Source organism: Penicillium cosmopolitanum (assembly GCF_028827165.1).
Source record: "Penicillium cosmopolitanum strain IBT 29677 chromosome Unknown utg000009l:1.0-9042332.0:1.0-9050551.0, whole genome shotgun sequence".
Lineage (NCBI taxonomy): Eukaryota > Fungi > Ascomycota > Eurotiomycetes > Eurotiales > Aspergillaceae > Penicillium > Penicillium cosmopolitanum.
The window spans coordinates 6677124-6704391 of NW_026622679.1; the positions used below are offsets into that span (position 1 = coordinate 6677124).

The following is a 27268-nucleotide window of genomic DNA, read 5'->3' on the forward strand; positions in this document are numbered from 1 at the left end:
ATTGCGATGGGCGATCTTACCTCACCGGATGAATTCTCGTGTCAAATCAATGTAAAACTCCTGAACGGGCCGTGTCTTTTTTCTCAAAATTACATTCCGCTGGCCATCGAAATCAATCAATTGCGTGGAGACCGGTCGGAGCTTAGGTTAAACGACTTCCAGACTATGCTTATTGAAACAACAGAAATCCGCGTAGGTGACTCCATCGAGTCCCTTCAGCGCTGCTGGATCATTCAAACCATGACGAACATGAATGAAAGCCTTTTCGGAGAGGGCATGCCGCTTGGAGATTCCGCCGATCTCCCGAGTTCCATATGGTCGGCTCATCCGGTGCCTTCCTCAATTACCCCAAGCTTTGAGATCTGCAATATCAAGCGAACATATCAACTTGAGGTCCGGCTTGGCTTTCTAGTTGGGTCCTCCAAGGTAGAGCGGAGATGACCCCATTTTTTGATACCCCAACTTTTCTGATTCATGTTTATAGATCAAAAAGTTCATCCGGGAGTTTCATTTTCCCGTCTTCATCTTAGTGAACAATCCTAGTTATCAGGAAAGCCATATTAGGCTCTAGGCGTTTAAGTTCTAGAGTTCTGAGACGGGCTCAAAGAATGGGTGCAGATTATTATTCTGGGTGGCTGCTAAGAATGTGAGGGGGTGCAAAGAACTTGAAACTTGTTAAAACATTTTTTTGTTGGGGCAACTTAAGGTGGAGCTTCCCCAGGATTTGAAAATATCCACAGACCGTATCGAGATCCTCCCATGGTTTCTAAATATTTGATCCAGTTAGTGCCATGAAGAGCAACTAGTTCCTTTCAGGAGCCTTTCGTGTTTTCTTTCTTTTTCGTTTTCACGAAGAATACTGGTAATATAGTAGTATGGAGCGAGAACTGGCTGGCATTATATGTATGACTGGATGAACGAAACTCTCCCTGATGCATGCCCCAGAGTAATCATATTCCCATTTATTATAGACCCACTATCCCGATACTCGACAGGAAGCCAGACAGCCCTTTCGCCGTTTAATTTTATCCATTGCCCGTCGTCAATGGAAATGTCTGGATTCTCAGGTTTTGAAAATGACATTTCAACTTGCGAGAATCGCCAACCAGGCTTGAAGTAGAAACTGCCGCGGGAGAAAGCCGAAATATCGTAAATTTTTTCCGAACGCCAAACATTTGAGATTGTATCCGCAGCCAGATTCCAGAGGCACACCGTGCAATCATAGATGCACACCGTGCAATCATATGACCACGAGAATATACGACAAATGGTCGCAGCGAAAATGAATAATGGGACAGATAACGCCACCAGTCGATCAAAGTCGCTCTCGCCAGGCCATTGTGTAGGTAGGAAACGATCTGTTATGATCTCTTCGAAGCGATGATTGAAGAACAAGGAAATGTCTTTCTCGATGACCTCTAAGGGGATGTCATGGAGACTAAAATCCTTGTAATTCTGTCTTACAAGCTTTGAGAACCCGAGGCGAATTGGTAAATCGGGCCTGCTGGTCAAAAGCACTCTTGGGTATGTAGCAGTATCTGAGTCGTGAATTTGTGGAAGGAGTTGTAGTATGAGACGAATGTCACTATCTCCCTCGCATTCATCTAATGCATCAATAACAATGACATTGATATAAGATGAGACGTTAGAGCGGTCATCTTGCTTGAGCGTGTTAAGCTTTTGAAGAGGTTTAAGAATAAGTTTATCGAATTGCCCCCGCATACCCTTCTCTGCAATGTCGGGATTGTCATGAATTGCTTCGCGGATCTTTGGCAACAGGAGAGCATTATTGATTGCCAATTGCCTTGCATTTGTTGGGAAAAGCTTCCTTGCATTGCCCCTGTCACCGTCACCTCTCTCAAAGAAGAAGCTTGCTCCTAATTATCGTGTATCACTGAGAAATTTCGCGATAGTGCGTGAAATGGTCGACTTTCCCGTCCCAGTCCCATTTAGCCAGAAAACGTCTTCTTGGTGTGGTGAAGAATACCATTTTTTAATCTTGTCAAGGATATCAGTTCGTGTACCTGGGAGGCATTCATCCTTATGTTGGTTCACATAGGAGTCAAACGAAGCCTCTGGCACAGTTGGAAGTTTATTTTCAAGATCTGCATTAAACTTGGCACTGTAGACACTAGGCGAAGTCTCTGAAGATACCTGGTGCGAGATTGAACTCATTTGTGATCGACCCGTGGCTAATCCCTACGGCCAACCCATAATTGAAGCCACGAAGTGCGATATTCGTTTCCATAGCTCTTCCTTGTCGCAACTCAAGAGGAACCACGCGGGGTAAATCGCCCCCAAGTGACAATATTTCTCACCATCACCGGACAACCATCCCTCATACGGCGGCTAGCTTTATGCACCAATGACATTGAATGACATAGCGCACATGCAGGCGCCCTGGTATCAAGAGTAAGAAACTCGTTGTGGTACGCACTTGAGAGACCAAATTTTGGGGTCCACTCGTTTTCCGGCAGATTAGGCGGCGCTCATCGAAAGAAATAATAGCTCCTCCAGCTCTCAAGATTTGTTTGATGAATGCAACTGCTGGCCAAGTTCCAGCTTGATTGATCTGGGATGAGCATGCTCCGCCTGAGATGTATGGCCATCCGAAAGATCATCCGCGATGAAGCCGCGTGGTCGCAATAACGGCGATTCCGCCCATGAAGGTTATTTAAACAATGCAACCGAGCAATACAGCCGGATTTATCAATATATTGCTCAAGAAATCGTTGGATAGCTCAAAGGATAACTACGTTGAAGCTTTGAAGGTAGGCTGTTGTTCTCAACGTCGCAGAGAGAGACGTCGTGGGGCTCGGCGGGCTCGGCGCTTTGACATTCCGCCGAGGTCTACCTGCCGCTCCCAAGCATTTCAGCTTCGTTTCGCATCTTTCCATTCTCATCTACTTTACTTGCATGGTATAGATCGCGATACCATTTTCATTTGATATCATGCGAGGGCCCCTCGCGAATTTGCCTCGCTGCCCTGCTGTGCACTTGCACATCCCCTGCTTCGATGCCAACCGCTACTTGTCTACTATGGAGTCCCCCAGATCCACCACCGATACGCATTCACAAAAAGGTCAGTATTTCAATTATGAATCATGATTCTGAAACCTGTTTCTAACTTTAGAGTACACCAGGTCGTGCCTCCGACGGTTTATTGCGTTTAATGCCCCTGGGTGGATCCGTCACTCGGGGTGTTGGCTCGTCTCATGGGGCTGGATATAGGAAGCCGCTCTTGCAATTACTCAAAGACCAGGGAATCAATTCATGCATGGTAGGCTCGCGCAAGGATGGCTCTATCCCCAACAACGAGCACGAGGGCTGGCGTGGCTTTCGGATCGACGAAATCGAAAAGAAAGCCAAGAAGTCAGTGAAACGTTTATCACCAGATATATTCATGGTCAATGCCGGCTCCAATGATTGTATCCAGGTCTTCAACACTGCAGAGGCTGGAAGGCGTATGAGTCAGATGCTCGATTATCTTTGGCTCGCATGCCCTCAATCCACGATCCTGCTTTCTACTCTCATTCCCAATGCAGACCCACAGGTCGATTCGGTGGTGAGGGATTTAAATGATCAGTTTCATGCATTAACAGAGAAAAATAAAGACGAAAAAAAGAAAATCTTGCTGGTTGATATGCACTCATCGGAAGGGCCCGAAGCACATGAGCTTGTTGACGGTATACACCCTGATGACGGGGGATATGAGAAAATGGCCGAATTATGGGTTCGTGGTATAAAGGAGACTATTGAAAAGGGGTTTATCGATTATTAAAAATCCAATTACAGTCATTATCAATGTGTCTTATACCACTATGCTTCTTCCGACGGACTTGTTGGTATTAGCTTAGTTTCAAATAAACTCTGTTTAAAGGGGTCTTCCAGACACTTAGTTTGGGAAAACCTAGTCAATCAGCCAAGGATCCTCCAAACTTGGATTTATTAACTAATACCCTTGTATTCTAGCTATTTCAAAGAGGTAAAGGTCGAAACTTATTACTAGATACTGCGCTATTACAGTAATGATTACGGACGTCTATTCAAACTCCTCAATATTTCGATTCAGCTTGGTCGGAAGCTTGATAATCGCTTTCCGTACTAGATTATTTTGAGGCTTGAAGAACAAGATGGAATTGCGTAGAATTTTCTAAGATATCATTTCAATTCGACAATGGTGGTATGGATCGGAGACTCGGGTGTGAATGGCCATCTGGTAAATTGCATCAAAATTTCACACTGTGATTCTTGGAGATCAGCGGAGACCTTTCGGATTCGTTGGCTCTCCAGCACATCGTTATGATCCACAACAGTTCTGGCATTTTCCTCCTCGAGCTCGATCATTCGTTGCGCACACAGGCCGGAATATCGATCTTGCCAAGCTCCGTGGTAGAAAGTGGACTGAAGCATCATATTCACGGCTCTTCGCCGGATGAGGGGGTGGCGGCAGCGAGAGGCGACAAGGAAGAGGGGAGGAGTGAAACCAAGGTCGAAGCTGAAAAGCAAACTAAAGGTCTGTGCATCTTTCCATGAGCTAGTGATATTCTCAGCGAGTTCAACGGCGGTTTGAAAGTGACCGATATAGTTGTCAAATATCGTTTCACTCTCAGAGCCATATGTCTCGGCTATAATTATTGAGACGTGGTAGTAAAGATTCAAGAGCTTGATTGTGCAGTCTTGCAATATCGGCGGCTCTCCAGGGAATTGATATGAGCTAGAGTTGAGAGCGCTCTTCCACTGGCGTAAAAGAGTGCTAGAAGCTCGTCTTGGAGCTTCATCCCTCACAGGCATATCACGCTCTGAAGATGAGAATATGTAGTTCATCACTCGGTCAAAGTCCACGCGGGCGGAGTTAAGGGATGTGTATGATGATGGAATTATTGGAGGTGGTAGGCAAAGGGGAACACCGAGATCTTTTAACGCATGTCGGGAGTCCATGCATAGAGAAAACTGCACGCGCAGCCGCTGTAGGATCGGGGTAATCTGATTATTGACAAAGTCAACGGTTGGCCGAGAGTACTCCTGTAACTTGCTATATGTCGCAGTTTTGCGCCTCCACCAATATAGCAGTCTGAAACCTGCACTAAGGTGGAGAAGACAGGCAGCATCACCGCTTCGGAATTGCTCGAAACAGATAAAAAGGATACAAAGGATCAGAACAATATCCGGTCGATGGGACATGTCGGGTGTTTCCGTCTGCACAGATTTGATGGCGAATGTATAATGTCTCAGTGCTAACATTTGTGCTGAGATCTCGGCATGTTTCCCTGATCGACGTATAGAGGTAGACGCATTTCCAGGCTCTAAGCTCTCATGCAGCGAGGCCAATGCAGTTAGGGCATGCTTGACTGGGGCCTCTTTGTGACCAATTTGCAGCAGTGTGGGAAGCCAGTTCTCCACATCGCGGTGGCCAAATATCCGATGGGCGGTTCTACTGCGGAAAAAAAGGAACGCTCGGCGTTCATCATCTGTAAGAGAATCAAATGACAGGGCTTGCTGAGGGGAAGTTGAATAGCCCTCGCATATTCGCTTTGTAGTCACACAGCGCAGGCACGATGGCTTGGTCTCGTCACATTTGATACGTCTGCGTCGTGAATGGTCAGCTGGGTAGAAAGTACCTTGCTAGTTCAATGGTGTCTACACACCGAGACCTAGAATCCGTCGGTTAGCAAGGGTTGAATAGAACATTTGAGATAAACTCACTTGCAAGTAAGACAGCCACTACGTGTCTTGCGTTTTGATACTGCTGTTGAAGCACCAGTCTTCATTGTGGAATGAGTGCCGAAGGCAGTGGTTTCGGGGTTCCTCCGATGCGATAACCAGAGGCAGCCTGAAACTACTATCAACCTGGAAGGTCAACCGCGGTGAGCTCCAGCTCCGGCAGCGATCATTCTGGAGAGGTCATCAGACTTGTAGGATGGGGGATTAATGCATGATATGCGTCAGTGGGAAGTTCCTCTGAAGTCGGGCGGAGAAATGACTGCCCTGCCGCCTTATTTACCAGGTGTCGACAAAACCAGTCTCGGTCGAATTTCCTGTAGAAATAAAAACCTCGTAAAATTGTCGACAGGGCCCGCAAATCGTCTGACCAAATTGCCAATACTATAGTACTATGAAAACTGAGTGATGATTTACGATCCAAAACCTCAAAGAATTCTTCGTGGACAGCCGTACAAGAACATTGATCTATCATGTTTTCCCTTCTACATTCAAGGTTCTGTTTCTCTATCTCTGGAACTAGTATTTTTATTCGGAAAGTCTATATCTATGTTATTTTAGGCCTCTCGAACGCATTCTACTATCTGCAGACTTTTGCAATCTCCCTATCAAACTTTAACACACCACTTCCATTTCCAATCCAATAACGCCCATCGCGACAGCGTTATACTGACCATTCCAACAAACAATATTGCGGAATAAAACCCAATCAAAATTTGAGGGGTTGTCGACTGAAGCAATTTTCCGCCGACGGGGACCGTCAACAAAACTCCAAACGACGCCACACTATAGATTGTGCCATAAAACCGACCATAGTCTTCGGTTCGGCAGAGCTGCCCTGCACATACAGGGGCTAACGATAGCCATCCACCAGAGCCAAACCCAAATATGGCTACAACAGCGTATAGTGTAGCTTCATCTTGCGAGCCGAATGGGACCCATACTGCTGCCATGACGATCAGGGTAGCACATACCATCGATAAAAGTGTGTTAAATCGGCCAAGTTGGTCGGCGGCGAAGCCCGGTATAACCCTTCCGAAAAGACTCATGCCATTTAGGAGAGTCAATGAGTAAAATTGCACATCCTCCGACATATCCGCATAGCGAACGTATGTTGGTAGCAATGCAGCGCAGCCAAATATGATGAATTCGAAAGAGAAAACGGCAACGGCAAGAAAGCATAGACGGGGCGAGCTGAATGCTTTAAAGTCAATTGTTGACTTTGTCGTGTTTTTAGTTGGAAGACGCTCCTTAACAAGGAACACGCCAATCGCGTAACACCCTAGAGCTATAAAAGCAACGATTCGAATTGACCATAGCCAGCCGTGTTGCTTAAGTAGAAAACGGAGCATCAATGGAATAAGAGCTCCGCCGGTTGACGACCCTGCCATGCAGATTCCAGATGCCAGACCACGGTTTCGATAAAACCAGTGACTGAGGACTGCTATAGAGACTGTGGTGATGATAGCGGATGATATACCACCGAGAACACCGAGGCATAGCATAAAGTGCCAGTACTCGGTGCATTCTGCCAGTAAAATATAGCAGAGAAAGTTCCCTAGACTTCCCCCCTATGATCAAAGATCTTGAACCGTATCGGTCAAACAGAGGGCCGACTTGAACACCAAGGAAAAGTGTTAAGAAAACAAAAACCGCAGTTATCCAGCCGACATTACTGACGCTATATTCGGAAAGTTGATGGATACTGATGTAGTCTTGGACGGATCCGACTAAAAGCCGGTTAGCATGATAATTCATGGTACGCGGCGAGGAGAAGGTGCTTTCATACTCGCAGTCTGGAAGCCAAATGACGGAAACATCATCAGAAATGAACCTAAGAGGCATGACCATGCTTGTCTGCTATTCTCTGGGAATGTGTCCTTGTCATCCTCATCTTCGGACGAATCTGTATCCTGTCGAATCTCGGCCGACTTGTCGCTGATCGGCTGCTGATTTAAGGGCGCACGAGGTTCGGGTAGTGTTGATCGTCGCATATTTCTTTGAATTTTGTCTGAAACGTTAAGTTATTAGCATTTTATGGCAGGATAACTTGGAAGCTAAACTGGGTGACATCGTGCATACTGGTGACGTTAACCTCCACTTGGGTCAAAAGACAAGAGTTCCGTCAAGCAAAGCTATGAAATCACCCGGGCACCGTTGTGAGAAAAAGATGAATTAAGCTGCTGGTAATAAAGCAATCAAATCGAACATTTTATTTTGGAAATAAGAGAAAGAAAAGAAAGAAGAAAAGCTGAAGATCCTGAGAGGATATACTATTACGCCTCAAGACAACTCGGCGGGGGTATTCACTCTTCTCCGATTGGCCCGGTCGCTTTTTTAACTCAACAGCCAATCAGCGTTCGATTATTTTCTGGAGCCCGTGTACTTACTCGTCGATTCTGGTGGTTTACACTGATAACCAAAGATGAATTTTCATTGAGGCCGAGGTGCAGTTCGCTACTGTAGGCCTATTAGAGCAAATCATTTATCCTGGTCTTGATCTCGGCCTGGCTTCAGAACCGCACTGTCATTCAAGTTTGTCTAAACATCTACCAGGAACAAGCCCCTTTACATTCTGGGCAGTCTTTCTACGAGATGGACCAAGCTGGAGACTTACTATATTGATATAAACCTAACTAAAGAGCATTTTTACGTTATTGAACCAGTAGGTCACTTCAAGTGAGATGGATAGAAAAGAGAAAGGTTGTTTTCAGAGAAACTACAACTTCAACTCGAACCGTACGGGGAAACAGATTGAACACGTTAAAATGCATGAATTGCTATCGACTGTACATGAAAGGGAAATAACCTAGACGCGACAGGAAAGGGGATCAAACGGAGTAAAGGAAATATGGAGACAACCACCTCCACTGGCCAAGAAAGAATCATTACCTGCCCATAGGAGGGGTTAACGGAGATCTAGATGTAGAAAATTCGACCCATTCCTGCTTCTTTTTAGAAAGACGCTAAGAAATCAGGTTGCGGGAGGGTGAGGGAGGCTTTTCGTTTTCTTTTCATTTTACATGCCGGGGGAGATCAGCTTGCCCTCGGCACGGCTCTCGGGGTGCCAGCCACCAGCGAAGGGGGCACTGCCGAGCTGCTTCTGGTGCTCGCGGATGCGGGCCTCCAGTTCGGGACGGAAATGACGGATAAGACCTTGAATGGGCCAGGCGAAGGCCTCACCAAGAGCGCAAATAGTGTGACCCTCGACTTGCTTGGTGAGCTCCTGGAGCATGTCGATCTCACGCTCGCGGGCGTTACCGGTCTCCATACGGGACATGATCTGCTGAGTCCACTTGCTGCCCTCACGGCAAGGAGTGCATTGACCGCAAGACTCGTGGCGGTAGAAGGACGAGAGGCGGGAGATGGCGCGAACGATGTCAGTGGACTTGTCCATGACGATGACGGCAGCAGTGCCCAGACCACTCTGGGAGTCCTTGAGGGCGTCGAAGTCCATAAGCTGGTCGTCGGCGACGGACTTGGGGATAACGGGGGTCGAGGAACCGCCAGGAATGACAGCATACAGGTTGTCCCAGCCACCACGGACACCTCCACAGTGCTTGTCGATTAGTTCGCGGAGCGAGATGGACATCTCCTCCTCAACAGTGACGGGGTTGTTGACGTGACCGGAAATACAGAACAGCTTGGTACCGGCGTTACGCTCACGACCGAAGGAAGAGAACCAGCTGGGTCCACGGCGGATAATAGTGGGAACAACAGCCACGGTCTCGACGTTGGTGACGGTACTGGGGCAACCGAACAGACCGACGGCAGCAGGGAAAGGAGGCTTAAGGCGGGGCTTGCCGGCCTTGCCCTCGATGGACTCAATGAGGGAGGTCTCCTCACCACAAACATAGGCGCCCATTCCGCGGTGGATGTAAACGTCGAAATCGTAACCGGTGCCGCAGGCGTTCTTGCCGATGTAGCCGGCCGCATAGGCCTCGTTGATAGCATTTTGCAGGACAGTCGCCTCGTGATAGAACTCGCCACGAATGTAAATGTAAGCCGCGTTGGCGTTCATAGCACGGCCAACAACCAAGCAACCCTCAATCAGCTTCTGGGGATCCTTGCGCATAATCTCACGATCCTTGCAGGTACCGGGCTCACCCTCATCAGCGTTGATGACGAGGTAGCGGGGGCGGGGGTCCTTGTCCCAATCCTTGAAGTTCATGAACGACTATAATCGAGAAAACGAAGCCTCTGTCAGCCAATTGCCCGCACAATGCGTGGAGTTCCAGAACAGGTCGGCCTATCGGTCTATCCCACTTACGTATTTCAGACCCGAGGGGAAACCGGCACCACCACGGCCACGCAGGCCAGAGGCCTTGATCTCAGAGATGAGCTGTAGAATTGTGTTAGAACAGTCAATTGGAATTCAAGTTTCACCGTGTCCACCCGATCCTTGACCCGAGGTGGACGGGAAACGTCATGACACTCACCCAGTCGTGACCCTTGAGGACGATATCCTTGGTGCGGTGCCAATCACCATACTTCATTGCCGACTTCAGGTCCGCGCCATGGTGTCCGTAGAGGTTGGTGAAGATCCGATCCTGGTCTTGGAGGCCGCCATGGTGCTTGACTGGGGGTGCCTCCTGCACGGTTGCGAAGGAGCGGGCGGCCGCCCCATGGGCGCGGAGTGAGCGGGTGGTGAGCTGGGAGAGGGAGGAGGACGAGGGAGCCGCCGCTCGGGATATCATGATGACGGATTGCGATGTGTGATGGCGGGTCTCAAGCGGTCATGGAGAGGAAAGGAAGGGGAAGCTGCACGGCAATTCCTGCGCTTGCTGAACGATCCGCCTTTACGAGGCGCTTGATTGGACAGTGGGGGCACGTGATGTGCTGACTCAGTGTCCCTTCCGGTGGTTTCCTATTTCGGACGAGAAGTATTGTTCTTAGCATTAAGCACCCAGGACAATAAAAAGTATAGTGGAGTATGAACGAGAGTGTCGAGACTAAAGAGAGTTAAAAGTTGAGTTCTCGGGGCATCAAATCTGGGCCGTTCTATCACGTGCATTTGACCTGGGCGCGGCTGCCTGCGCGTATCAGGTGATATCACGATACTCTAGCAAGGCTACCTATCAGCTCTATCTTCTAGGAAGAACCTCTTGGTAATTAAATGGATTTTTCAATTTGCTCAAGAAGATTTGTACATAACCAAGTTCATTAGTACCTACTCAGGCGGCCAATTGGCCAATTGTTTAGGCTTCCAACAACCCGAGTTCTTTCTTATTTCTATCTATACTACTCCTGCGGTACATACAGCACCGCCTGCTTTGGCATCGCCGGGCTGTTGGTTAACACCTGGAGCGGATCTAAAGGAATCAAAACCATTTCCCCATTCACCACTCGCCAGGCCCATTGCAGCCACTTCGAGTTTAGCCACCCGCTCTCCGAGTCCAGCCAAGTTACCCCATCAGACTCAGCCCACAACTGTGCACCCTGATTCTGGGCGTATGCCCCCAATTTTTCGAGGACTTCACTACATTCATCCTCTGGGCTGTTCTGAAGAGGATACTCTTCCAGTAGAAAGTCCACCCACCGAATCAGACGTGACGACAGCTGGGACTGCGCTTGAGCTGAGCGTCGAGTAGCAACCAATAAGTTCACCACCAGCGCAAACAGAGCCTGCGGATCTGTCTTGAGGGCGGGGACGCGCTGGCTACTAGCCTCCTCCAAAATGTGGGCGAAACATTGCTGGCTCGGCGCTTGCATCTCAACTGGAAGTAAACTGTAGATCTCTCCCAGTCGGAACAACTCCCCATTCTTGGGGAGAAGAGACGGTCGCTCCAGCACACGCACACGAATCCGGGACATAATCTCATGAGAGAAATGATCTGCCGGAATCTTCTGCATATGATCGTTGAGAAGAACCTTGATATCCTCCCAGTCCTCCCCCCGCTGATGCTCCCGTGCACGAGAAATCGTCCACGCCGCAATAATCAAGGCAGTCTTGTCCAGTGTGATTTGTCCGTTGCGATATATTTGCGCAAAAGCCTGCTTCAAGTTCGATGGCTGTTCTGGCAAGTCTTCGGCAGTTTCCTGAAGGTGCGCAATATGCGCAATAAGCTCGAAGCTAATTTGCGCTAGAACTGCCAATGTGTTTCGTCCGCTACCGTAGCCACCGGGGATAGAGATACTGGTTTCTGTAATCTCTAACTTCCTGCGCTCGCGCTCATTGGCCTGCATGACTGCTATGGCGTTGAAAAGAGCTGGCGAGAAAATCGAGTGTTCCATTGGTCTTTCCTGTGCCAGCAGTGGGTAGAAAATGTTGAAGATGTAGTAATGGTCTTCAACGGCCTTGGCCAGCTCTGGGAACATTTCGGCCTGGCGGGCTTTCGCCTGACCAAGTGGGCTCTCTTCTGGGAGGCCAAGCTTGACAATACGGTAGTCCGTGGGGTTATTCAGGATACAGAATCCGTAGTTCACCAGCACTGTTTCATGTTAGATCTATCAATACCAATGCATCTACACCGGGGAGAGGGGGGACTGACACTGCTCATTGTTACGGGGTCCGTAGTTGTTGGAAATTTCCTCGCCAGGTGAAACATTTTCCTGCACAAGCAGACCAACATCTACATCTCCAGCCCGCCACTCCACCTTCGCCAAGGGTCGATGGTTAGGAAGATCGATCAATGGCAACAAGACCGGGACTGAATCTTCCGGCAGGTCAGCATCCTCCACAGCCCCGGACAAGACCTTGGGCGAGAAAGCCCGCGATGTGATAATAGTTGATGCCCACAGGTACAGTTCCCTAGAGGATGATCAGCCCGGCCCTTGAACCTGGAGTAATATGACCGTCGAAAAAAGCCCATCCAAACTCACCAAGTAAACATCTCCAACCCTTCAACACCCAACTCCTCAAGCTTAGCCATCCCCTCGTCAAATTTCTTATCCCAATGCTTATACCTAAAAACCGAAGCATCCGGAATTCCAGTACCCTGAAGCCAATCGACATCATGCTCGCCAAAAAATAAAGGCGTCGTCAATTGGCCCGGCTGAGGCAAAGTCCGCAGATCAGGGAAACCAAAATCCCTCCTCGCCACGCAGGAACTGACCCATTAGGTAAAACGCCGTCGTCTCCTCCCTCCCGACAGCCTCGATGAATTCCCTCGGAAATACGACGCCGTGGCTGGGGAATGAGCCCTTGGGACATGTGTAGTCGATCGCGTTGAAGTAGGACATTGTCACATTCAGTGGTGTGTTGATTACACGCGTCTCTTTGCTGATGGCTTCGGGCAGGTCTGTCCTCACTTGGATGTGGACGCCCCGGGTGTCGTCTTGGGCGACGAATACAGTATCAGCGATGTAGCCGCCATGATTTGTGACCCACTGCACTAGTTCTTTGTGTGATTCTAGTGAATGACCGTTTGATGGACTGGTTTGTAGGTTAGCTATTTTTGCTGCTATGGCTGTGGGAGGGGATATAAAAGTGCAATGGAATGATGTTGCTACTCGGATACTCACTCCTGAGACGCAGCCATGATTCAGTACTTAACCAGGCAGTCCCTCCTGGTCGGGCTAGTCTTAATATTATGACAGTTTATATCCGTGTTGAGCAAAGCGAGAGCGAAGAGTGATATCATCGAAAAAGTTCTGGCGGGATGGTGGGCGATCCATGAGCCCGGCCCACTTTTTTTTTCCGCTGCACGCCCACATCTAAACTTGAACCACCCCTCGGTCTAAAAAGAGTCGAACATTCCCCAGCCACGGCGTCGTATTTCCGAGGTCATCTGGGTGCTGTACTGCTTATCTGGGGGCTGCGATTCCCCCGCGCCCACAACTCCCGGCAAGTTTTAAGTTTGGGTGTCAAGTACAGTAACTTCAGTTTGTATCTCTACTGCTTGGTCATTTTCTCGTCAATCTAATTTTACCAAACTCTTTGCGACTCTTAGCGTGCAACTTAAATCAATTCATCTTCTCTCACAACTATCGTACAAGGGCATAAAGTCAACTCAATTGGAGACCAAGAATCATGGGACTCGTTAGATTCTTCACTCGGTGCAGGCGATGGCTCAGACTCAAACACCTCATAAAAATGCATATCCACCCCCAAAGATTCGAACCAAAGATGGAAAAAATATATACAAATCCCACATGGTATGGATGTAGGCCTCCCAGCGAGAAGCCTCGAAAGCAAAGTCATCGAATGCGCTCATCTAGATTTTTCCCCGAACAGCGGGCGAGTCTCGTAAGTATGCAGGCAGTGGGTCCAAAAAATGTAAATTTGAGATTGACGAGTGCTGTTAGATCATCCAGCTCTGGGCCCCTCTTTAGTTAGAGGTTGAGGACTTTCGACCCGGGACAAGGATTTCTACAAGCCCGTCATCCTCGCCGTCACTGCTGTCGTTCTGGTCGTCGTCAAAGTGGGATCCGCTCACAACCCGTGATCGGCGGAAGCTGTCGTACCGAGCTTGACTCGGGTGGTTGGAGTAGCCGAGAGACTCGTTAATGATAGCCTCATCCTCGTCGTCCGAGTCGATCATCCCAGTGGCGGTAGGTGCGACCATTTCACCCATCTCGTCATCATCTTCTTCGACCTCCAGCGGGACACGGACTCGCCGCCTCACGGATTCAGAATGGCCGTCTCCATCCTCATCAGAGGAATTGTCAGAGAATGAGTCGGGAGGACTAAAGCCCGAGTCATGGAATGTGGGAGAAAAAGGTGTGATCCGCATTGGATCCAAAGTTTGAGTTAGGGAAAGCCGAGCCGCCTCCATCCACGTCATCATCAATTCCAGCGATCACGAAAGGATTCTCGGACCACTCAGAGTCTCGAGCCCTGGCGTCTTCGCCGTGGTCATCACCATCCTCGTCAACATCATCATTCGCCTGTTGCTTTTGGGCAGCAAGGCGGGCAGCCAACTGACGCCTAGCTCGCGAAGGACCAAGGCTCAGAGGGGCAGGGGGAGGAGGTAGAATTGGAATTGGTTGGCTGGTGGAGTTTTCAGAAACCTAGACAAAGGCATTGTTAGCGCTAATTTCTGGAACTCATGGTTGGGCAGTAATGCAGTGGAGGTGCAAGGGTTCGTGAAGCTAAGCGCCACCTCCATAGGAAGGCAGCGCTGGTCAACACAATATGTTTGAGTTTAAGAGCAGCGATAAAACAGCCAGTTTCCTCTAACATCGATGAGGCGCCCAGAGAAAATACAAGAAACATGATCTCAAGAACGTGGTACATGCAGTGGATGGATCCAATTGAAATATGACAGATATCATAGACTAGGGAGGGAAGAGATGACTCAAAGATTGCAAGCGGAAAGATCAGTGTCTCTGGCGAAAAGCACATCGAACCAATCTACTGGCCGGTATAGCGCCATTCGCCGCCTGATCGATCCGATTGCCTATCTTGCACCAGTCTTGCCAGAGTCATTGAATCGACATCATTTAAAAGGTATTATCAAGGGTAGGTAAGGTGTATTGGGAGGTATTGTGCGCACGTTCGTCACGAGCCGTGTTCGTTAGGTGTTGATCGAAAAGTTACCCACATTCTCGGAGTCGCCTTGGTCGGCATGAATAGTGTTGTCGTCCTGGTCCTCCATTTCCTCGTCTTCATCGTCGCTTGAACTGGCAAAGCCGCTTAGAAGTGATGTGCCACCACCGGCTCCGAATGCTCCTCCAGAAACGCTTCCTGAATTGATGTCAAAGCCTTGGAATGTCGATCCGCCGATACCGCCGTTCAAGCCTGCGTCGGACAGAGCGGAAGAGTTTGAGAATCCTCCCTGGTTCGAGCTAGCCGAGGTGAGTACAGTCTGGCGAGATCCGACAGACATATCTGGGCGCACGCCGCCAAGGATCGCGTTATCCCGTTCCCTGGTCTCAGACAGGGTTTGCTCGACATAGTCGATCCACTCGGGGTTCAAGACCGACTCCATGACGGACCGTGAGAGCAGCTCAGGGGGGTGGCGTTCACTGAACTTCACAACTTCTTCGGCGACAAGGGTAAGATGGCCCATGTAGCCAAGTCGGATCTGCTTAGTTTTCTGCGCTTCATCACTGCGCTTTTGTCCCTCAATAATTGCAGTGGTGATTTGCCCTGTCTCAAAGACATTGATGGCCAGAGCCCGGTTATAACCACGCTCCATCGGACCATTGAAGACTTGTTGAACAACGTCATAAACAACATTGTGGAGGAAGTTGTTCCATGGGAAGCGGAAGAAAAAGCCCTGCGTATAAGTTAGTGTCGGCACCCTGATGAATTGATCAAGGTCAATAACTTACTAGTATCGTTGGAACCACCTTATTCTCAACGAACATAATCTTCAGATAGTCGCCAACAACAGGTTGTCCATCAGTATCATACTGAATATACTGCTCGGCAGGATCTTCAGCACTACCATCATTGATCCTCTCGGATTCTTGTACGGGTTCGGAAGCAGGGGGGACCTCTTCATGTTCAGCAGGCTGTGAGACGGGCTCTGCTGACTGCTTCTTTGGGGAGAAAAGTGGTGGGGGAACGTCCTCGGGTTTGGGTGATATGGGGTCCTTTTGCTCGACTGGCGTAGAAACTTGCTCCTCGCTTTGGGCTTCAGTTGCGAGCTTGATGTCGGAAACCTGATCCGCAAGAACGCCACCGGGGCTTTCTGGTGTTTCGGTCTTTATCTCATTGGTCGAATTAGGCTCGGTGTCTACCTCAGAGGTCTGACCAAAGACTTCGGTCTGTTCTTTGTCTTCAGGCTTCTCGCCAACCAAAACACCAGAAGCTCCGACGTCCTCGAAACCTTCTTCTTCACCTGCGCGTGGGCGAAGAGCTTCGGGTGACCCGGTGTCCATGGCAGAGCCATTGGTAAAATCTGCCGTTGTCTCATTGTACTCCATACCGGAATGGTCGTTTCGACTGGGATTGAAGAACCCCTCACGAATCAACTTCTCGCGCTCCGCATTGCGCTCTCGGACATAATCGTCACTGCCAGGCTCATTTAGAAGTCCCATGTTACTGCAGTGAAGAAGCTCCGCCATCAACTCGCAAGTCTTAAATCGATCAAAACCGAGGGGCTCAATCTTTCCACCCCAAGCTGAGTTAAGGCTGCCCCGGTCGACACTCCTCAGTTGAGTACCATCATGAACAGCGTGCTTGGAACTTTTGATTAGATCCATGAAATGGGGGATATGGCGAGCAAATAGACGGAGGAGATTGCCAAGGTAAATCGGGTCATAAGGAGTAGGCATAGATTCAGGTCCACTTAGGTTCTCGGGGTCATAGTCGGAGTTGTTCTTGCGAATAACCTCAATGACGATACCCACACCGACCGTCAACGGATTGCCACCTTTCAGCATAGCATCAATAAGCTGCTGCACACACTCAGCTGAAACTAATTGGCGGGTCAGGCTGTTGGGGCCAATGCAAGATTGGTCATTGGGAGTTGCGTTTGCGGAGATGGTGATGATCGCCTTCAAGAAGTCACCGGCGGAGGTCTGAACAGAACCAGGGTATTCTGGCGTGAGGAAAGAAAGCAGAGTTGGAATCAAGCCTTGGGATTTGAGCCAGTCTACTGTTCCTTGGCCTCCCTCGGCTTTCTCAAGGCTGATGATTTTCAACAACAGATCCATCACCATTGGGTTATCGACGTGCTGTAGGAGTGAAGGAACAATTCCATCCAATGACTTGAGAAAATCCAACATCTCCTCTGTCTTTTTATCCAGCAGTGTCTCATTCACCTTGGTGAAATAACTTGCTTGTTGGGAGTCCAGGGATGGAGGTCGTCGCAGGAACCCCCAGAAGTCGCGCAGATAGGTCGGACTTTCCATAATTGATTCCAGGATGGAGTATGTCTCTGAGGAAAGGATCTCGCAAGCGATGTAGGCGTGCTTGATGCGGTTCTTTTCGACCCTTTCCAGTTCCTCTGGACCCAGGACATCCTTGAGGGGATCGGACTCTTTCTCTTCCTCGTCCCCATTGTCTTCCTTATCCGTTTGTTCATTTAATGTGGCCTCTGCACCGGTATCCTCGGAGGGCTCCTTAGGGGACTCCTTTTCGTTGGTATCATCGTCATTTTCTTCGTCGTCATTGACCAGGCTCGGTGCGGTCACGTAGTCCATAAGCCGTTTCAAGACATGATCCTCGCGCAGGTATTCTATCAGTTTCGTATTATGCTGTTTCAGCTCCTGGATGATCTCCGGCTCATCCAGCAGGTCCTCGAGGGTCACCTCGGGCTTATCGAGAAGGGTATCGATGGTGGAGATACTTGCATATCCCCCAAAGCGCCAGAACATGATGGAGTATATAGCTAGGCAGAGAGATTCATGAGAAGTCTTTTCGTGTCGTCAATCTCCGAGGTGTCGTAACGGAGCGGGCTATGGTACACTAGAAAGGGATTCGGCAGGGTGGAAGTGGTGGGGTGAGGAAGTTCACCGGGAGCGCGATACGCCGGGAAATCCACACGCACACAAAAAGCTCACGAAAGGGCCCTGTTGGGGGGGGAGGGCACGTCGAGGCCGAATGTAGTATCGAAAAGAGGGAAGGATAGAAGGAGGAAAGTTGATATAGGCCGAAGCGAACCTAGCGCTAAAGCTGGAGTTAGCGATCGAGTGTGAGTGGTTGCATCAACCCCGGAGCGGATGGTGTGCACCACGGCGCAGGCGGATCTGGATCTCACGAGGCAGGATGCTGTGGGGCCAGTGTGAGAGATGAGGTGGGGGTGTGAAATTGCAGGGGTGGTGAGGTAGTGAGGTGAGATTGAGATGAGGTTGGGAAAGAGAAGCAAGGCGCACAACGTACCTCCGAAATGCAAAGAGAGTGACGGAGAAAGATATGGGGGGGGTTGGTTGGTGGAGGTGGAGGTGGCGGAGGAGGAGGTGGGAGAATTCACCCGGGAAGGTTTAAAGGGAGCCAAATGGAAGTACGAGCAGGAATGCAAGGGCTCACCGCGGGTCCATCAAGGAACAAGGGGAGGAGATATGAAGTTGTGAAGAGGACGGGGAGTAAGAGAGGTAGAGTAGAATAGGTAGTACTAGTAAGTGCAGGGGCGGACCAGATCAGTCATCCGGGAGTTGTGGGCGCGGGGGAATCGCAGCCCCCAGATAAGCAGTACAGCACCCAGATGACAGAGTAGGGATTAGTTAGTACCTCAGTATGGAGTATGGAGTATGGAGTATGGAGTACCCTTTACTACATTCTACAGTTGATACTTCTATCCATTCCAGCCATTCCAGCCATTTATATTCTCAACTCCCTGGCGACGGCCTGGATATGCTTAACTCCGCCCTGGAGTGTTCACTATTCGCCTAGACCAAGCCAGGCTGGCTCCAACTCAGTCCTAATCTTTCACACTGAATAATCCCGACACTCTTACTGCTACCACCAGTTCCAATTTCGTTCCAGATCCCAGTCATCTGGATTGATAATGTGGACACAGATCTAGCCCCGAGCCCCCGAAATGGACATGACACGCACGAGGGAAGTGCCCAGGGACTTGGTTCTTGGTCACGTCCACACGTGTGCCCAATCCACTGCCCAAGTCAAGTGTCAATGTGACGCCAGTATGAGTATACCTGCATAATCAGATAGCAAGAATTAGCCTACCAATATCAAATCAATGTGAGAAATCATACCGAGAGAACTAGCACCTCGTGATGTATTCCCAAGACTATCTCATGTAGTCATAGTTCCAAGGTTCTCGCCTTTCTCCTCATCACGTGTTCTGTATCTATATTGATGCCTCAGGCGTCAAGGCCCCACTGACGTCGGCCTCCGCATGGTTGTTGGTTGTTGGTTGTTACCTAGCTGTGAGCATCAGATCAAATCAGACCTGAACGGGAACAACAGCAGATTCGGTGTCAGGACTCAGCTTCCTACTTGCTTTTCAATATTTATTCACACCAACCCCCTTCCACCAAGACCGCATTGTCTTTGCAGCTCCAACCTTCGTACCCCTCGTCCACATCTCGCCCCTCACAATGAACCGCCTATTTGGCTCCAAGAGCACGGCTCCCAAGCCGACGCTCGACGGCGCGATCTCCAAGGTAAATACACCAGAGCTATACTAGCCTGCGAGTATATTATCCCCATAAAGCATACCCTAACAAACCAAACCCCCAGGTCGACGACCGCGTATCCAATATCGACGTCAAACTCGCTGCCCTAAACTCCGAACTATCCACCTACCAAGCCAAACTCTCAAAAATGCGCGACGGGCCCGGCAAAAACGCGCTCCGCCAAAAGGCCCTCAAGATCCTCCAACGGCGAAAACAATACGAGGCCCAGCGCGACCAACTCTCCCAACAATCCTGGAACATGGAGCAGGCCGGCATGATGCAGGATAATCTAAAGAACGTCATGACGACAGTCGACGCGATGAAAACCACAACCAAGGAACTGAAGAAACAATATGGAAAAGTCGACATCGATAAAATCGAGCAGATGCAGGATGAAATGGCTGATTTGATGGAAGTCGGTAATGAGATTCAGGAGAGTATCTCGCGAGCCTATGATTTGCCCGAGGAGGTGGATGAGGCGGATCTAGATGCGGAACTCGAGGCTCTCGGCGAGGAATCGATGTTCGACTCGGCTATTGGGGAAGATACTGTGCCGAGTTTCTTACAGGATGAGGTTGCTCCGCCACAGTTTATCGATGAGCCGCCTGAACAGGCCAAGGTTAAAGAGGCTGCGGGCGGTCTTGGATAAATGCTTAATTGATAGCAGAATTATTCTACTTATTATAACACCTGGCCTATGGGCCTTCGGAGTGGATGTTATGGAGTTCTCTGTTTTCTGTTGTTTTCCTCTTACTTGGGTTACCCCATTTACGACCATATCATCTGATAAACTATTTGTATTCATGCGATGGGATGCTTATTATCCGTATCGATAGCGCGAAAGCATAAGAATTGACTAAATATGCATGATAAAACCATAGTGACACTTCCAAGGACTGGGTCAATTCCTTGGGACGCAATAATTTTGCTTAAAAGGCGCTGCAGTGATGCTATAGCACCACGACGTAGATGCAATGTACATGCAGGGGGGGGACAACGCTATGCAATGGGCAATCAAGATGCTTTACCCATGCCCACCAACACCAGGAGAGCCACATTCATCACCACAATAATAAGCCAGACGAGGACTGCAATCACCGATGTAATAATGTGGTTCCGCATCGAGACCTGCTCGACCGATACCTCCCCATCGTTCTCGGTCCGTTCGGTGGGCACAGTCATGTAACGGTTAAAGCAAGTAAACCAGATAAGAGGGGCAGAGACGAAAGGAAGAATAACGCTCAGGACAACCTGGCTGGCAGTGAGAGTCTTGTCCAGCCCATCTCTGCCAACAGCCGCGGCAATGATGATACTGGGAATGATGCTGATAGAGCGGGTGATGATTCTGCGCACCCATGGTTTAACACTCCACTTTAGCATGCCTTCACTAACCATCTGGCCAGCCATCGTGCAGACAATACCAGCCGAGATACCAGATAGAAGGAGTGCAAGGGCGAAAACCAGGCCGGCAGCTGGCGAAATAGAAGAGGAGAGTAACTTGTGGATACCAAATAGATCGGCATCAGCGCCACCCGCGACATCGTAGAGAGAAGCACCGGCGACGATGAGAATGGCACTGTTCACGAACAAAGCGAATGTAAATAGTGATAGTGCCAGCTCAATAATTGAGTACTTCAAGCAGCCACGAATAGCCTGTAGGGTAGGGCGGTACTCCACCTCCCCATCACTACTCCCTAGAGGAACGGTGGATTCGACATAGCCTGCTGTGACATCGAATTCCTTCAAGCGTGACTGTACCACACCACTGCCAAGGAAGAGGGAGTGGGGCATAACCGTGGCGCCAAGGATACCACAGCTTTGATAAAGACTATATAGATCAGCTATTAGTCAAGTGAACAATTTGAAATAGAAGGTTGCATGGATCGCGTGCTCGTTTGGCTTACCCTTCAGATTGAACGATGGCCGAGGATGGGAGATATCCGCGGAACACCTCTCCGACTGATTGGTCTTTGATCAGAGAGAGCTGAATGCAAAAGCAGACAACGACTCCCAAGACCAGGGCCATGACGAAGAATTCAAAAAGGCGTAGCCCCCACATGGATCCATCGGGGCGGTAGAAAAGGAGAGAAGAAATAGGACATCAACCAAGGTAATGGCGCAGCCCGCTACGAGTGGAATCTTCAGAAGTAGATTCAACGCAATCGCGGATCCAACAACCTACATCACATGTCAGTCAAGCAGTTCGCGTCAGCATACGATTTCAGTGCAACATACCTCTGCAATATCAGTGGCGATAATGGCCGCTTCCGCGAAGATGTACAGGATGATAGTCAGCCAGCGCGGGAGGTGTTCACGACAGTTCTCTGCCAAGTTCAGGCCTGTCACAGTGCCCAGTTTAATGCACAGGGATTGTAGGAGGATGGCAAATAGGTTTGAGACGAGAACGATGAAGAGTAGTTTATACTTGAACTCCGCACCGGCCGCAACGTCCGTGGCATAGTTTCCCGGATCGATGTAAGCGACGGCGATCAGGAAGCCGGGTCCGATGAAGCGGCCGAACTTGGCCAGGCTGCGGCCACAGTGAAGAGCGGATGATGAAAGATAGTCGTTAAAAGGACGGCGAGGTGATCGGCCGGTCATCGAGGGTGGTTGGCACCCCGAGGCCGCGATCACCTCGCCGCTCGGGGACTTCTCGGTGGCGAGATCAGGTTCGTTCAAACTTTGCGGGCGAGAGTCAATGGACATGGTGTCATCGCCTATTGCACCACCATCGTTGCCAGGCCTCTTGCGATGAACTCGGGAGTTGGCGATTCCATTCAAGTCACTGCGGGTCGTGGTGTCCGGGCTGAAGGTCGGGGGGTTCTGGTTCCAGCCCGGATGCTCTAGATCGTCATCGGTGCGCGAGGGGCAATTCATTTCACGAGTGTCGTGTGTGTGTTTGTCCCGGTGTAATTTGCGACCTGTCTCAAGTGGGCTGCAGAAGGCTAAGTAGTTGAGAGTGGTGAGTGGTGCCTTGTGGTCGGGTGAAGACTCGGGAGCGTCTATCGGAGGAAGATCATAGACCGAAGGACCCTGGGAAGTCCGATACTGCCCGAATTTCGTGATGCTTGGCCGAGGAGAAGTCTTGTCTTTAGAATTTTTGCTTCATCCCAAGGGTCTGCTTCAAATTTGTGTTGTATGTTTTGAATATTTAGACAAAAAAATAGAGCAGAGTGGACTAGATTGGGGAAGTGTCTCAAAATCATGCAGGAGTAAATCGACGATTGCGTTGATCGACCCTTTGGGGAAAGAGAGGGGCATCGCAAACGGTAAAAGAGTGGACTGTCCCAGGATTGTGGGTCTCCCCAAGCTGAGACCACGCGATCGCAGATATATATACTCATCACACCAGGGCAGAATGTGTGTAAGAGTAGTATTTAGTTCAAGTTGTGGCCCAATTGCCCGAAACTTGCAGTGAAGCCCTGGAGATAGTTGGTAGTGGGGTTGGTTGTGCGACATGATGCTGCATAAACGAGCTGAATCCGGGATGTTGATCAGAATATGGGCCACGAGGTGCAGGGAAAGTAAGTTTGGGCTTTCAAGTTATGGAAGATAATGGTAAAGTACAAGTGTAGTCAATAGTACTTTTGGTGAGTAGTAGTAAATAGTGGGATGTGGTAGGAAGTGTGGTGTGGTGGTGCTAGTAGAGGAAAGTCACGGTCACGGTAGAAGTATACATTACTACCAATACTCTACTTCCACCACCACCACTTCTAGACCACCGCCCAACCCTGGGGAACAGGACCTTTGAACTTGAACTTGAACCATGGAAACAATCAGCATCGGCCATGTCATCCTGCAGCTCGTTTTCCCCTTCCCCTTCCCCTCACCACCATGACATGCTTGTCCAACTGGTCCAACGATTGACCGCCACCAAACGCTGGTTGCCCCCAGCAACCTCCCAGCCCGCACCAATGTTTACCTTTCCCCCACTCTATGCACCCAAGACCAACCCCGAGGATCGCCTCACACACTAGTTGACCCGGTTGAGAGTGAAGTGGAGATCTCATCCTGGATGTTGCCAACGGCAGCGACTGACCTGTGAGACTTGCTTCAAATTCCCGGGGCAGCCCGCTTTGTTTTCCTTCCCATCATCAGCCTTTTTTTTCTGTTCGACCATTTCACCCTGCATTGCATTTTGTTTTCTCGCTTTCATCGTTTATTTCTTCACTTGCTATTCTTCTTCTTCGCCTTCCTCATCTTCTTCTTCTCCGGTTCCTTTTTTCACTTCCCATCATCATCCCCGGTCGGGTGCCCGTTTGCGCGCTGTTCTCTGTTTTCAACGTTGATCATTCCCGTACGTATCACCTGTCCCTACCCATTCCAATCTTGACTGTCGACTAACCTTACTCGCCCCAGTTGCTGGCCAAAGGTGATAAGCAATGGCGTTCAGTACCTCCGGCCCTCAGATCTTTGATGATGCCAATCGTCCCCCGGCTCGATCTTCGGTCTTCCGGACAATCATGTCCAAACCTCACAAGCGAAACCAATCCGCCGATGATGCCATGGCTCCGCCCTCACCGACCAAACAACCAACATCGGTTCCATTCCCCTGGGCAAACGGCCCATCGTCAGGCCCTGGTCACCTCCCACTATCCGAGATCGTCCCCAACCGCGATGCCGGCGATAACGGCGGTCCCGCTCAGAAGATAGGAAGCAAGGGGAGCAAGGGTGCTCTACATAAGAAAACCAAAAGCGCTGTCTCTCTTAAATCCCTACGAAGCTACATGGGAAAGGACAAGTCCGACGAAACCAACAGTGTTGCGTCTGACGAAATGCAACCAAAGAAGACTAAATCGACCAACAGCCTGTCGGCGATCCTGAAGCGTTCCCAGCGAGGACGCAAAGGTGATGGCTCCAAGCAGAGCCGTGAGAAAGAAAACCGCAGTCCCACCGATCTCATTGACAATTTGAATATGCCCTCCCCGATGCCATCTCCAGTTTGGCTACAGTCGGCCCCGATCTACAATGATTCTATGACTCGTGCACGACAGAATTCCAACGCCGATAGACATCGAACCCTGGCAGACGAGGTCTCGCTCTACACCCCAAAGGGCTATAGCCCCGCTCAACAACGCAATTTCTATGATTACCACCAGCCATCCCTCACCAGAGCTGGGGAAGCGAAGCCCCGGCCCAAGTCCGATTGTCTACAGGGTAACAGAAAACTGAAGGATCTCATGGGAACCATCCAACGCGAGCAATCGCGGGACAGTTATGCCATGGAGAAGGTCGACACAGCATCCTCGAGGGGACCAAGACTCGAGAGGTCGAGAAAGATGTCCGCCCCAGAATCGCCTGCGAGACCGCAAGAGCAGCCAAGTCCCAAGAAGCTGTCTCGGGTTCAGGCAGCCATCTCTGCATTCAATGCAAAGGAAAAGACGTCGACGTCCACAAACATCTAGATTCCAAAGACCTCGAAAGCGAGTTCGAGAAACTACTGGTTGGTGCTCCGAGATCTCGCTGCCTTGCAGTAAATATACTTACACGTCTTTAGGATGCGAGGAACATTCCTCATAACATGCGGGACAAGATGCGGTCCCTCGATACCAACATCAAGGCCGACTTCATCCAGAAAGACAGAACCGAGAACGGAACGCCTCACAGCGCAGGTACGGCCGATAGCCGTCGGGGTCGCGGTAACGAGACAAAAGATTCTCAAGACCGCAGAGGTTCTCGCTCTCGCTCCAGAAGCCGTGGCTTTGCCTTTGGTCGCGGACCCTCATCCCCTGGGAAGAAAGCTCGGCCTGAGAGTGGAAGTAGCTTCCATCGTCCCCGATCGGTTGACCTTTCTCAGCCCGTTGGCGTCTACACCACTCTCTCGGCAGCTGGATCAACGGCCTCTCTCACTGATGCCGCGGCGGTAGACACTGCTGCGGATCCATCTGACTTTGTCCATTATCTGCGAGAAATCCAGAAGCCAGAGATGATTGAGGTAGGCAAGATTCACAAGCTCCGTCTTTTGCTCCGAAATGAGACTGTCGCTTGGGTCAATGGCTTCATCATGGAGGGAGGCATGGATGAGATTGTGCAGTTGGTATACCGCATCATGAAGATGGAGTGGCGGTAAGAATTTTTCTTTCAAGATGACATGTTAGATACATACTGATATACGATACAGTGAGGATCACGAGGATACCCTTCTCCACGAAGCATTGCTCTGCCTGAAGGCGCTCTGCACTACCTCTATTGCACTGGCACATCTCACCAGAATTGAGGCCGAACTCTTCCCCGCTCTTTTAAAGATGCTGTTTGGCGAGGACAAAAAGGGACCGAGCGAGTTTACGACTCGAGGCATCATCATCAACCTCTTGTTCACTCAACTCTCGGCCCTTGCCCCAGGCGAAGCCCCCGGAACGCGTGCCAAGCGCATCCTCTCCTACCTGCGCGACCCATCTCCAGAAGACGAAAGTCAACCCGTTGCCTTCATTGCGAATATATACCAGTCACGGCCATACCGTGTCTGGTGCAAGGAGGTCACAAATGTGACCAAAGAAGTCTTCTGGATCTTCCTGCACCACTTGAATGTCATCCCCCTCCCCAAGGGAGGTTCCCAAATGGAAGACCCCTTCACAGAGAAGAACACCTCGGGAGAGACTACGCCGTACTACCAACGTCACTTCCCGTCCGCTCGCCCCCCTGTTCCCGCCGCTCCATACGTCGGAGGCGTAGAATGGGATGCGACAAACTACCTTGCCGCGCATCTGGACCTGCTGAATGGCATGATAGCCTCCCTACCCACAGTTGACGAGCGCAACCAGCTCCGCGACGAGCTGCGAGCCTCTGGCTTCGAGAAGGTGATGGGCGGCAGCCTGCGCACCTGCAAAGAGAAGTTCTACTCAGCCGTGCACGAATGTCTTCGCACCTGGGTCGCTGCCGCAGCTGCAGATGGCTGGCCCTACATTGCCGTTCGTGAGGGTCCTCCTCGTGGCGGTGATCCTGGCTCTCCTACCAAGTCCCCCAAGAAAGCCCCCGGCAGTCCCAAGAAGGGTGCGCTGGAGGAAAAGCCTCCTAAGCTGGAGCTTGCACTCGACTTTCCCATGAGTCGACCACCTGCCGGTCCTGAAACTCCTTCGAGTGATTTGCGCAGCTGGCTTTGAACGTCGGATAGGATACAACATCCTACCGACAAGATGTTTTTTTTTCACTTCTTTCCTTGTGTTTTTTCTTAACCATTTCTTTTGCTTTTCTCCTCATGTTTCATGATCGGCGTTTTTGAGGGTTTGTCTTTTACCTTTACAGTGCGTACGTACGGTGCCAGCCTCTTGTGCTGACTCGTTTGTTTCGCTTTCGGAGTTCTCTTTTGGAAATCTCTTCTTTTTTACCTCTGGCGTTGGCATTACTGGTGTTTTTGGGAGTTGCATATTCATTTTGTCCGGAGAGTTCTTCTTTTGCTCCTGGAAAGACATGATGTAATGAAGTCAAGTTACGGTGCAGGTGGCGGGGAGAGGAGGAGGCAGAGTCCTGTGTCGATGTTATTTTTTTTAAACTCTGTTCTTCGTTCCTCTTCGCGGTATAGCGACGCCTGCTTTTCGGACTGGATTTGCTCATGATATTTGATCGATGACAGAAATGA

The 27268-nt window shown here is 50.0% G+C and overlaps 11 protein-coding genes across 11 annotated transcripts; 4 read left to right on the forward strand and 7 right to left on the reverse strand.

Annotated features, from left to right (window-relative positions):
- Positions 1–1083: 1083 nt before the first annotated feature.
- N7509_010579 (uncharacterized protein) lies at positions 1084–2175 on the reverse strand (the record flags this gene model as incomplete). Its single annotated transcript, XM_056635216.1, is given in 2 exon segments — positions 1084–1877; positions 1896–2175. Coding segments are annotated over 2 exon segments (1074 nt in total), but the record flags the coding sequence as incomplete, so codon positions are not given.
- A 997-nt stretch (positions 2176–3172) lies between these two features.
- N7509_010580 (SGNH/GDSL hydrolase family protein) lies at positions 3173–3781 on the forward strand (the record flags this gene model as incomplete). The annotated part of the gene is made up of 1 exon (XM_056635217.1): positions 3173–3781. One exon carries the CDS (start codon positions 3173–3175, stop codon positions 3779–3781), a length of 609 nt encoding a protein of 202 aa, XP_056485837.1.
- A 380-nt stretch (positions 3782–4161) lies between these two features.
- On the reverse strand, positions 4162–5771 carry N7509_010581 (Zn(II)2Cys6 transcription factor domain-containing protein; the record flags this gene model as incomplete). Its single annotated transcript, XM_056635218.1, has 3 exons — positions 4162–5587; positions 5649–5654; positions 5707–5771. The coding sequence occupies 3 exons, from the start codon at positions 5769–5771 to the stop codon at positions 4162–4164; spliced, it is 1497 nt and encodes a 498-aa protein (XP_056485838.1).
- Positions 5772–6329: 558 nt separating this feature from the next.
- Positions 6330–7715, reverse strand: N7509_010582 (MFS monocarboxylate transporter; the record flags this gene model as incomplete). The annotated part of the gene is made up of 3 exons (XM_056635219.1): positions 6330–7249; positions 7314–7451; positions 7511–7715. The coding sequence occupies 3 exons, from the start codon at positions 7713–7715 to the stop codon at positions 6330–6332; spliced, it is 1263 nt and encodes a 420-aa protein (XP_056485839.1).
- A 1025-nt stretch (positions 7716–8740) lies between these two features.
- Positions 8741–10418, reverse strand: N7509_010583 (NADH-quinone oxidoreductase subunit NuoF; the record flags this gene model as incomplete). The annotated part of the gene is made up of 3 exons (XM_056635220.1): positions 8741–9898; positions 9992–10063; positions 10161–10418. The coding sequence occupies 3 exons, from the start codon at positions 10416–10418 to the stop codon at positions 8741–8743; spliced, it is 1488 nt and encodes a 495-aa protein (XP_056485840.1).
- Positions 10419–10962: 544 nt separating this feature from the next.
- Positions 10963–13202, reverse strand: N7509_010584 (SET domain protein; the record flags this gene model as incomplete). The annotated part of the gene is made up of 5 exons (XM_056635221.1): positions 10963–12152; positions 12213–12472; positions 12544–12627; positions 12746–13096; positions 13186–13202. 5 exons carry the CDS (start codon positions 13200–13202, stop codon positions 10963–10965), a joined length of 1902 nt encoding a protein of 633 aa, XP_056485841.1.
- Positions 13203–13991: 789 nt separating this feature from the next.
- N7509_010585 (SAPS family protein) lies at positions 13992–17931 on the reverse strand (the record flags this gene model as incomplete). The annotated part of the gene is given in 4 exon segments (XM_056635222.1): positions 13992–14432; positions 14443–14673; positions 15207–15884; positions 15940–17931. 4 exon segments carry the CDS (start codon positions 17929–17931, stop codon positions 13992–13994), a joined length of 3342 nt encoding a protein of 1113 aa, XP_056485842.1.
- Positions 17932–19614: 1683 nt separating this feature from the next.
- N7509_010586 (putative SNF7 family protein (Cta1)) lies at positions 19615–20341 on the forward strand (the record flags this gene model as incomplete). Its single annotated transcript, XM_056635223.1, has 2 exons — positions 19615–19680; positions 19757–20341. 2 exons carry the CDS (start codon positions 19615–19617, stop codon positions 20339–20341), a joined length of 651 nt encoding a protein of 216 aa, XP_056485843.1.
- A 365-nt stretch (positions 20342–20706) lies between these two features.
- Positions 20707–22569, reverse strand: N7509_010587 (uncharacterized protein; the record flags this gene model as incomplete). Its single annotated transcript, XM_056635224.1, has 4 exons — positions 20707–21520; positions 21597–21676; positions 21823–21870; positions 21928–22569. 4 exons carry the CDS (start codon positions 22567–22569, stop codon positions 20707–20709), a joined length of 1584 nt encoding a protein of 527 aa, XP_056485844.1.
- A 1505-nt stretch (positions 22570–24074) lies between these two features.
- N7509_010588 (Diaphanous GTPase-binding) lies at positions 24075–25097 on the forward strand (the record flags this gene model as incomplete). Its single annotated transcript, XM_056635225.1, has 1 exon — positions 24075–25097. One exon carries the CDS (start codon positions 24075–24077, stop codon positions 25095–25097), a length of 1023 nt encoding a protein of 340 aa, XP_056485845.1.
- A 116-nt stretch (positions 25098–25213) lies between these two features.
- On the forward strand, positions 25214–26792 carry N7509_010589 (uncharacterized protein; the record flags this gene model as incomplete). The annotated part of the gene is made up of 2 exons (XM_056635226.1): positions 25214–25758; positions 25814–26792. 2 exons carry the CDS (start codon positions 25214–25216, stop codon positions 26790–26792), a joined length of 1524 nt encoding a protein of 507 aa, XP_056485846.1.
- Positions 26793–27268: the final 476 nt, after the last annotated feature.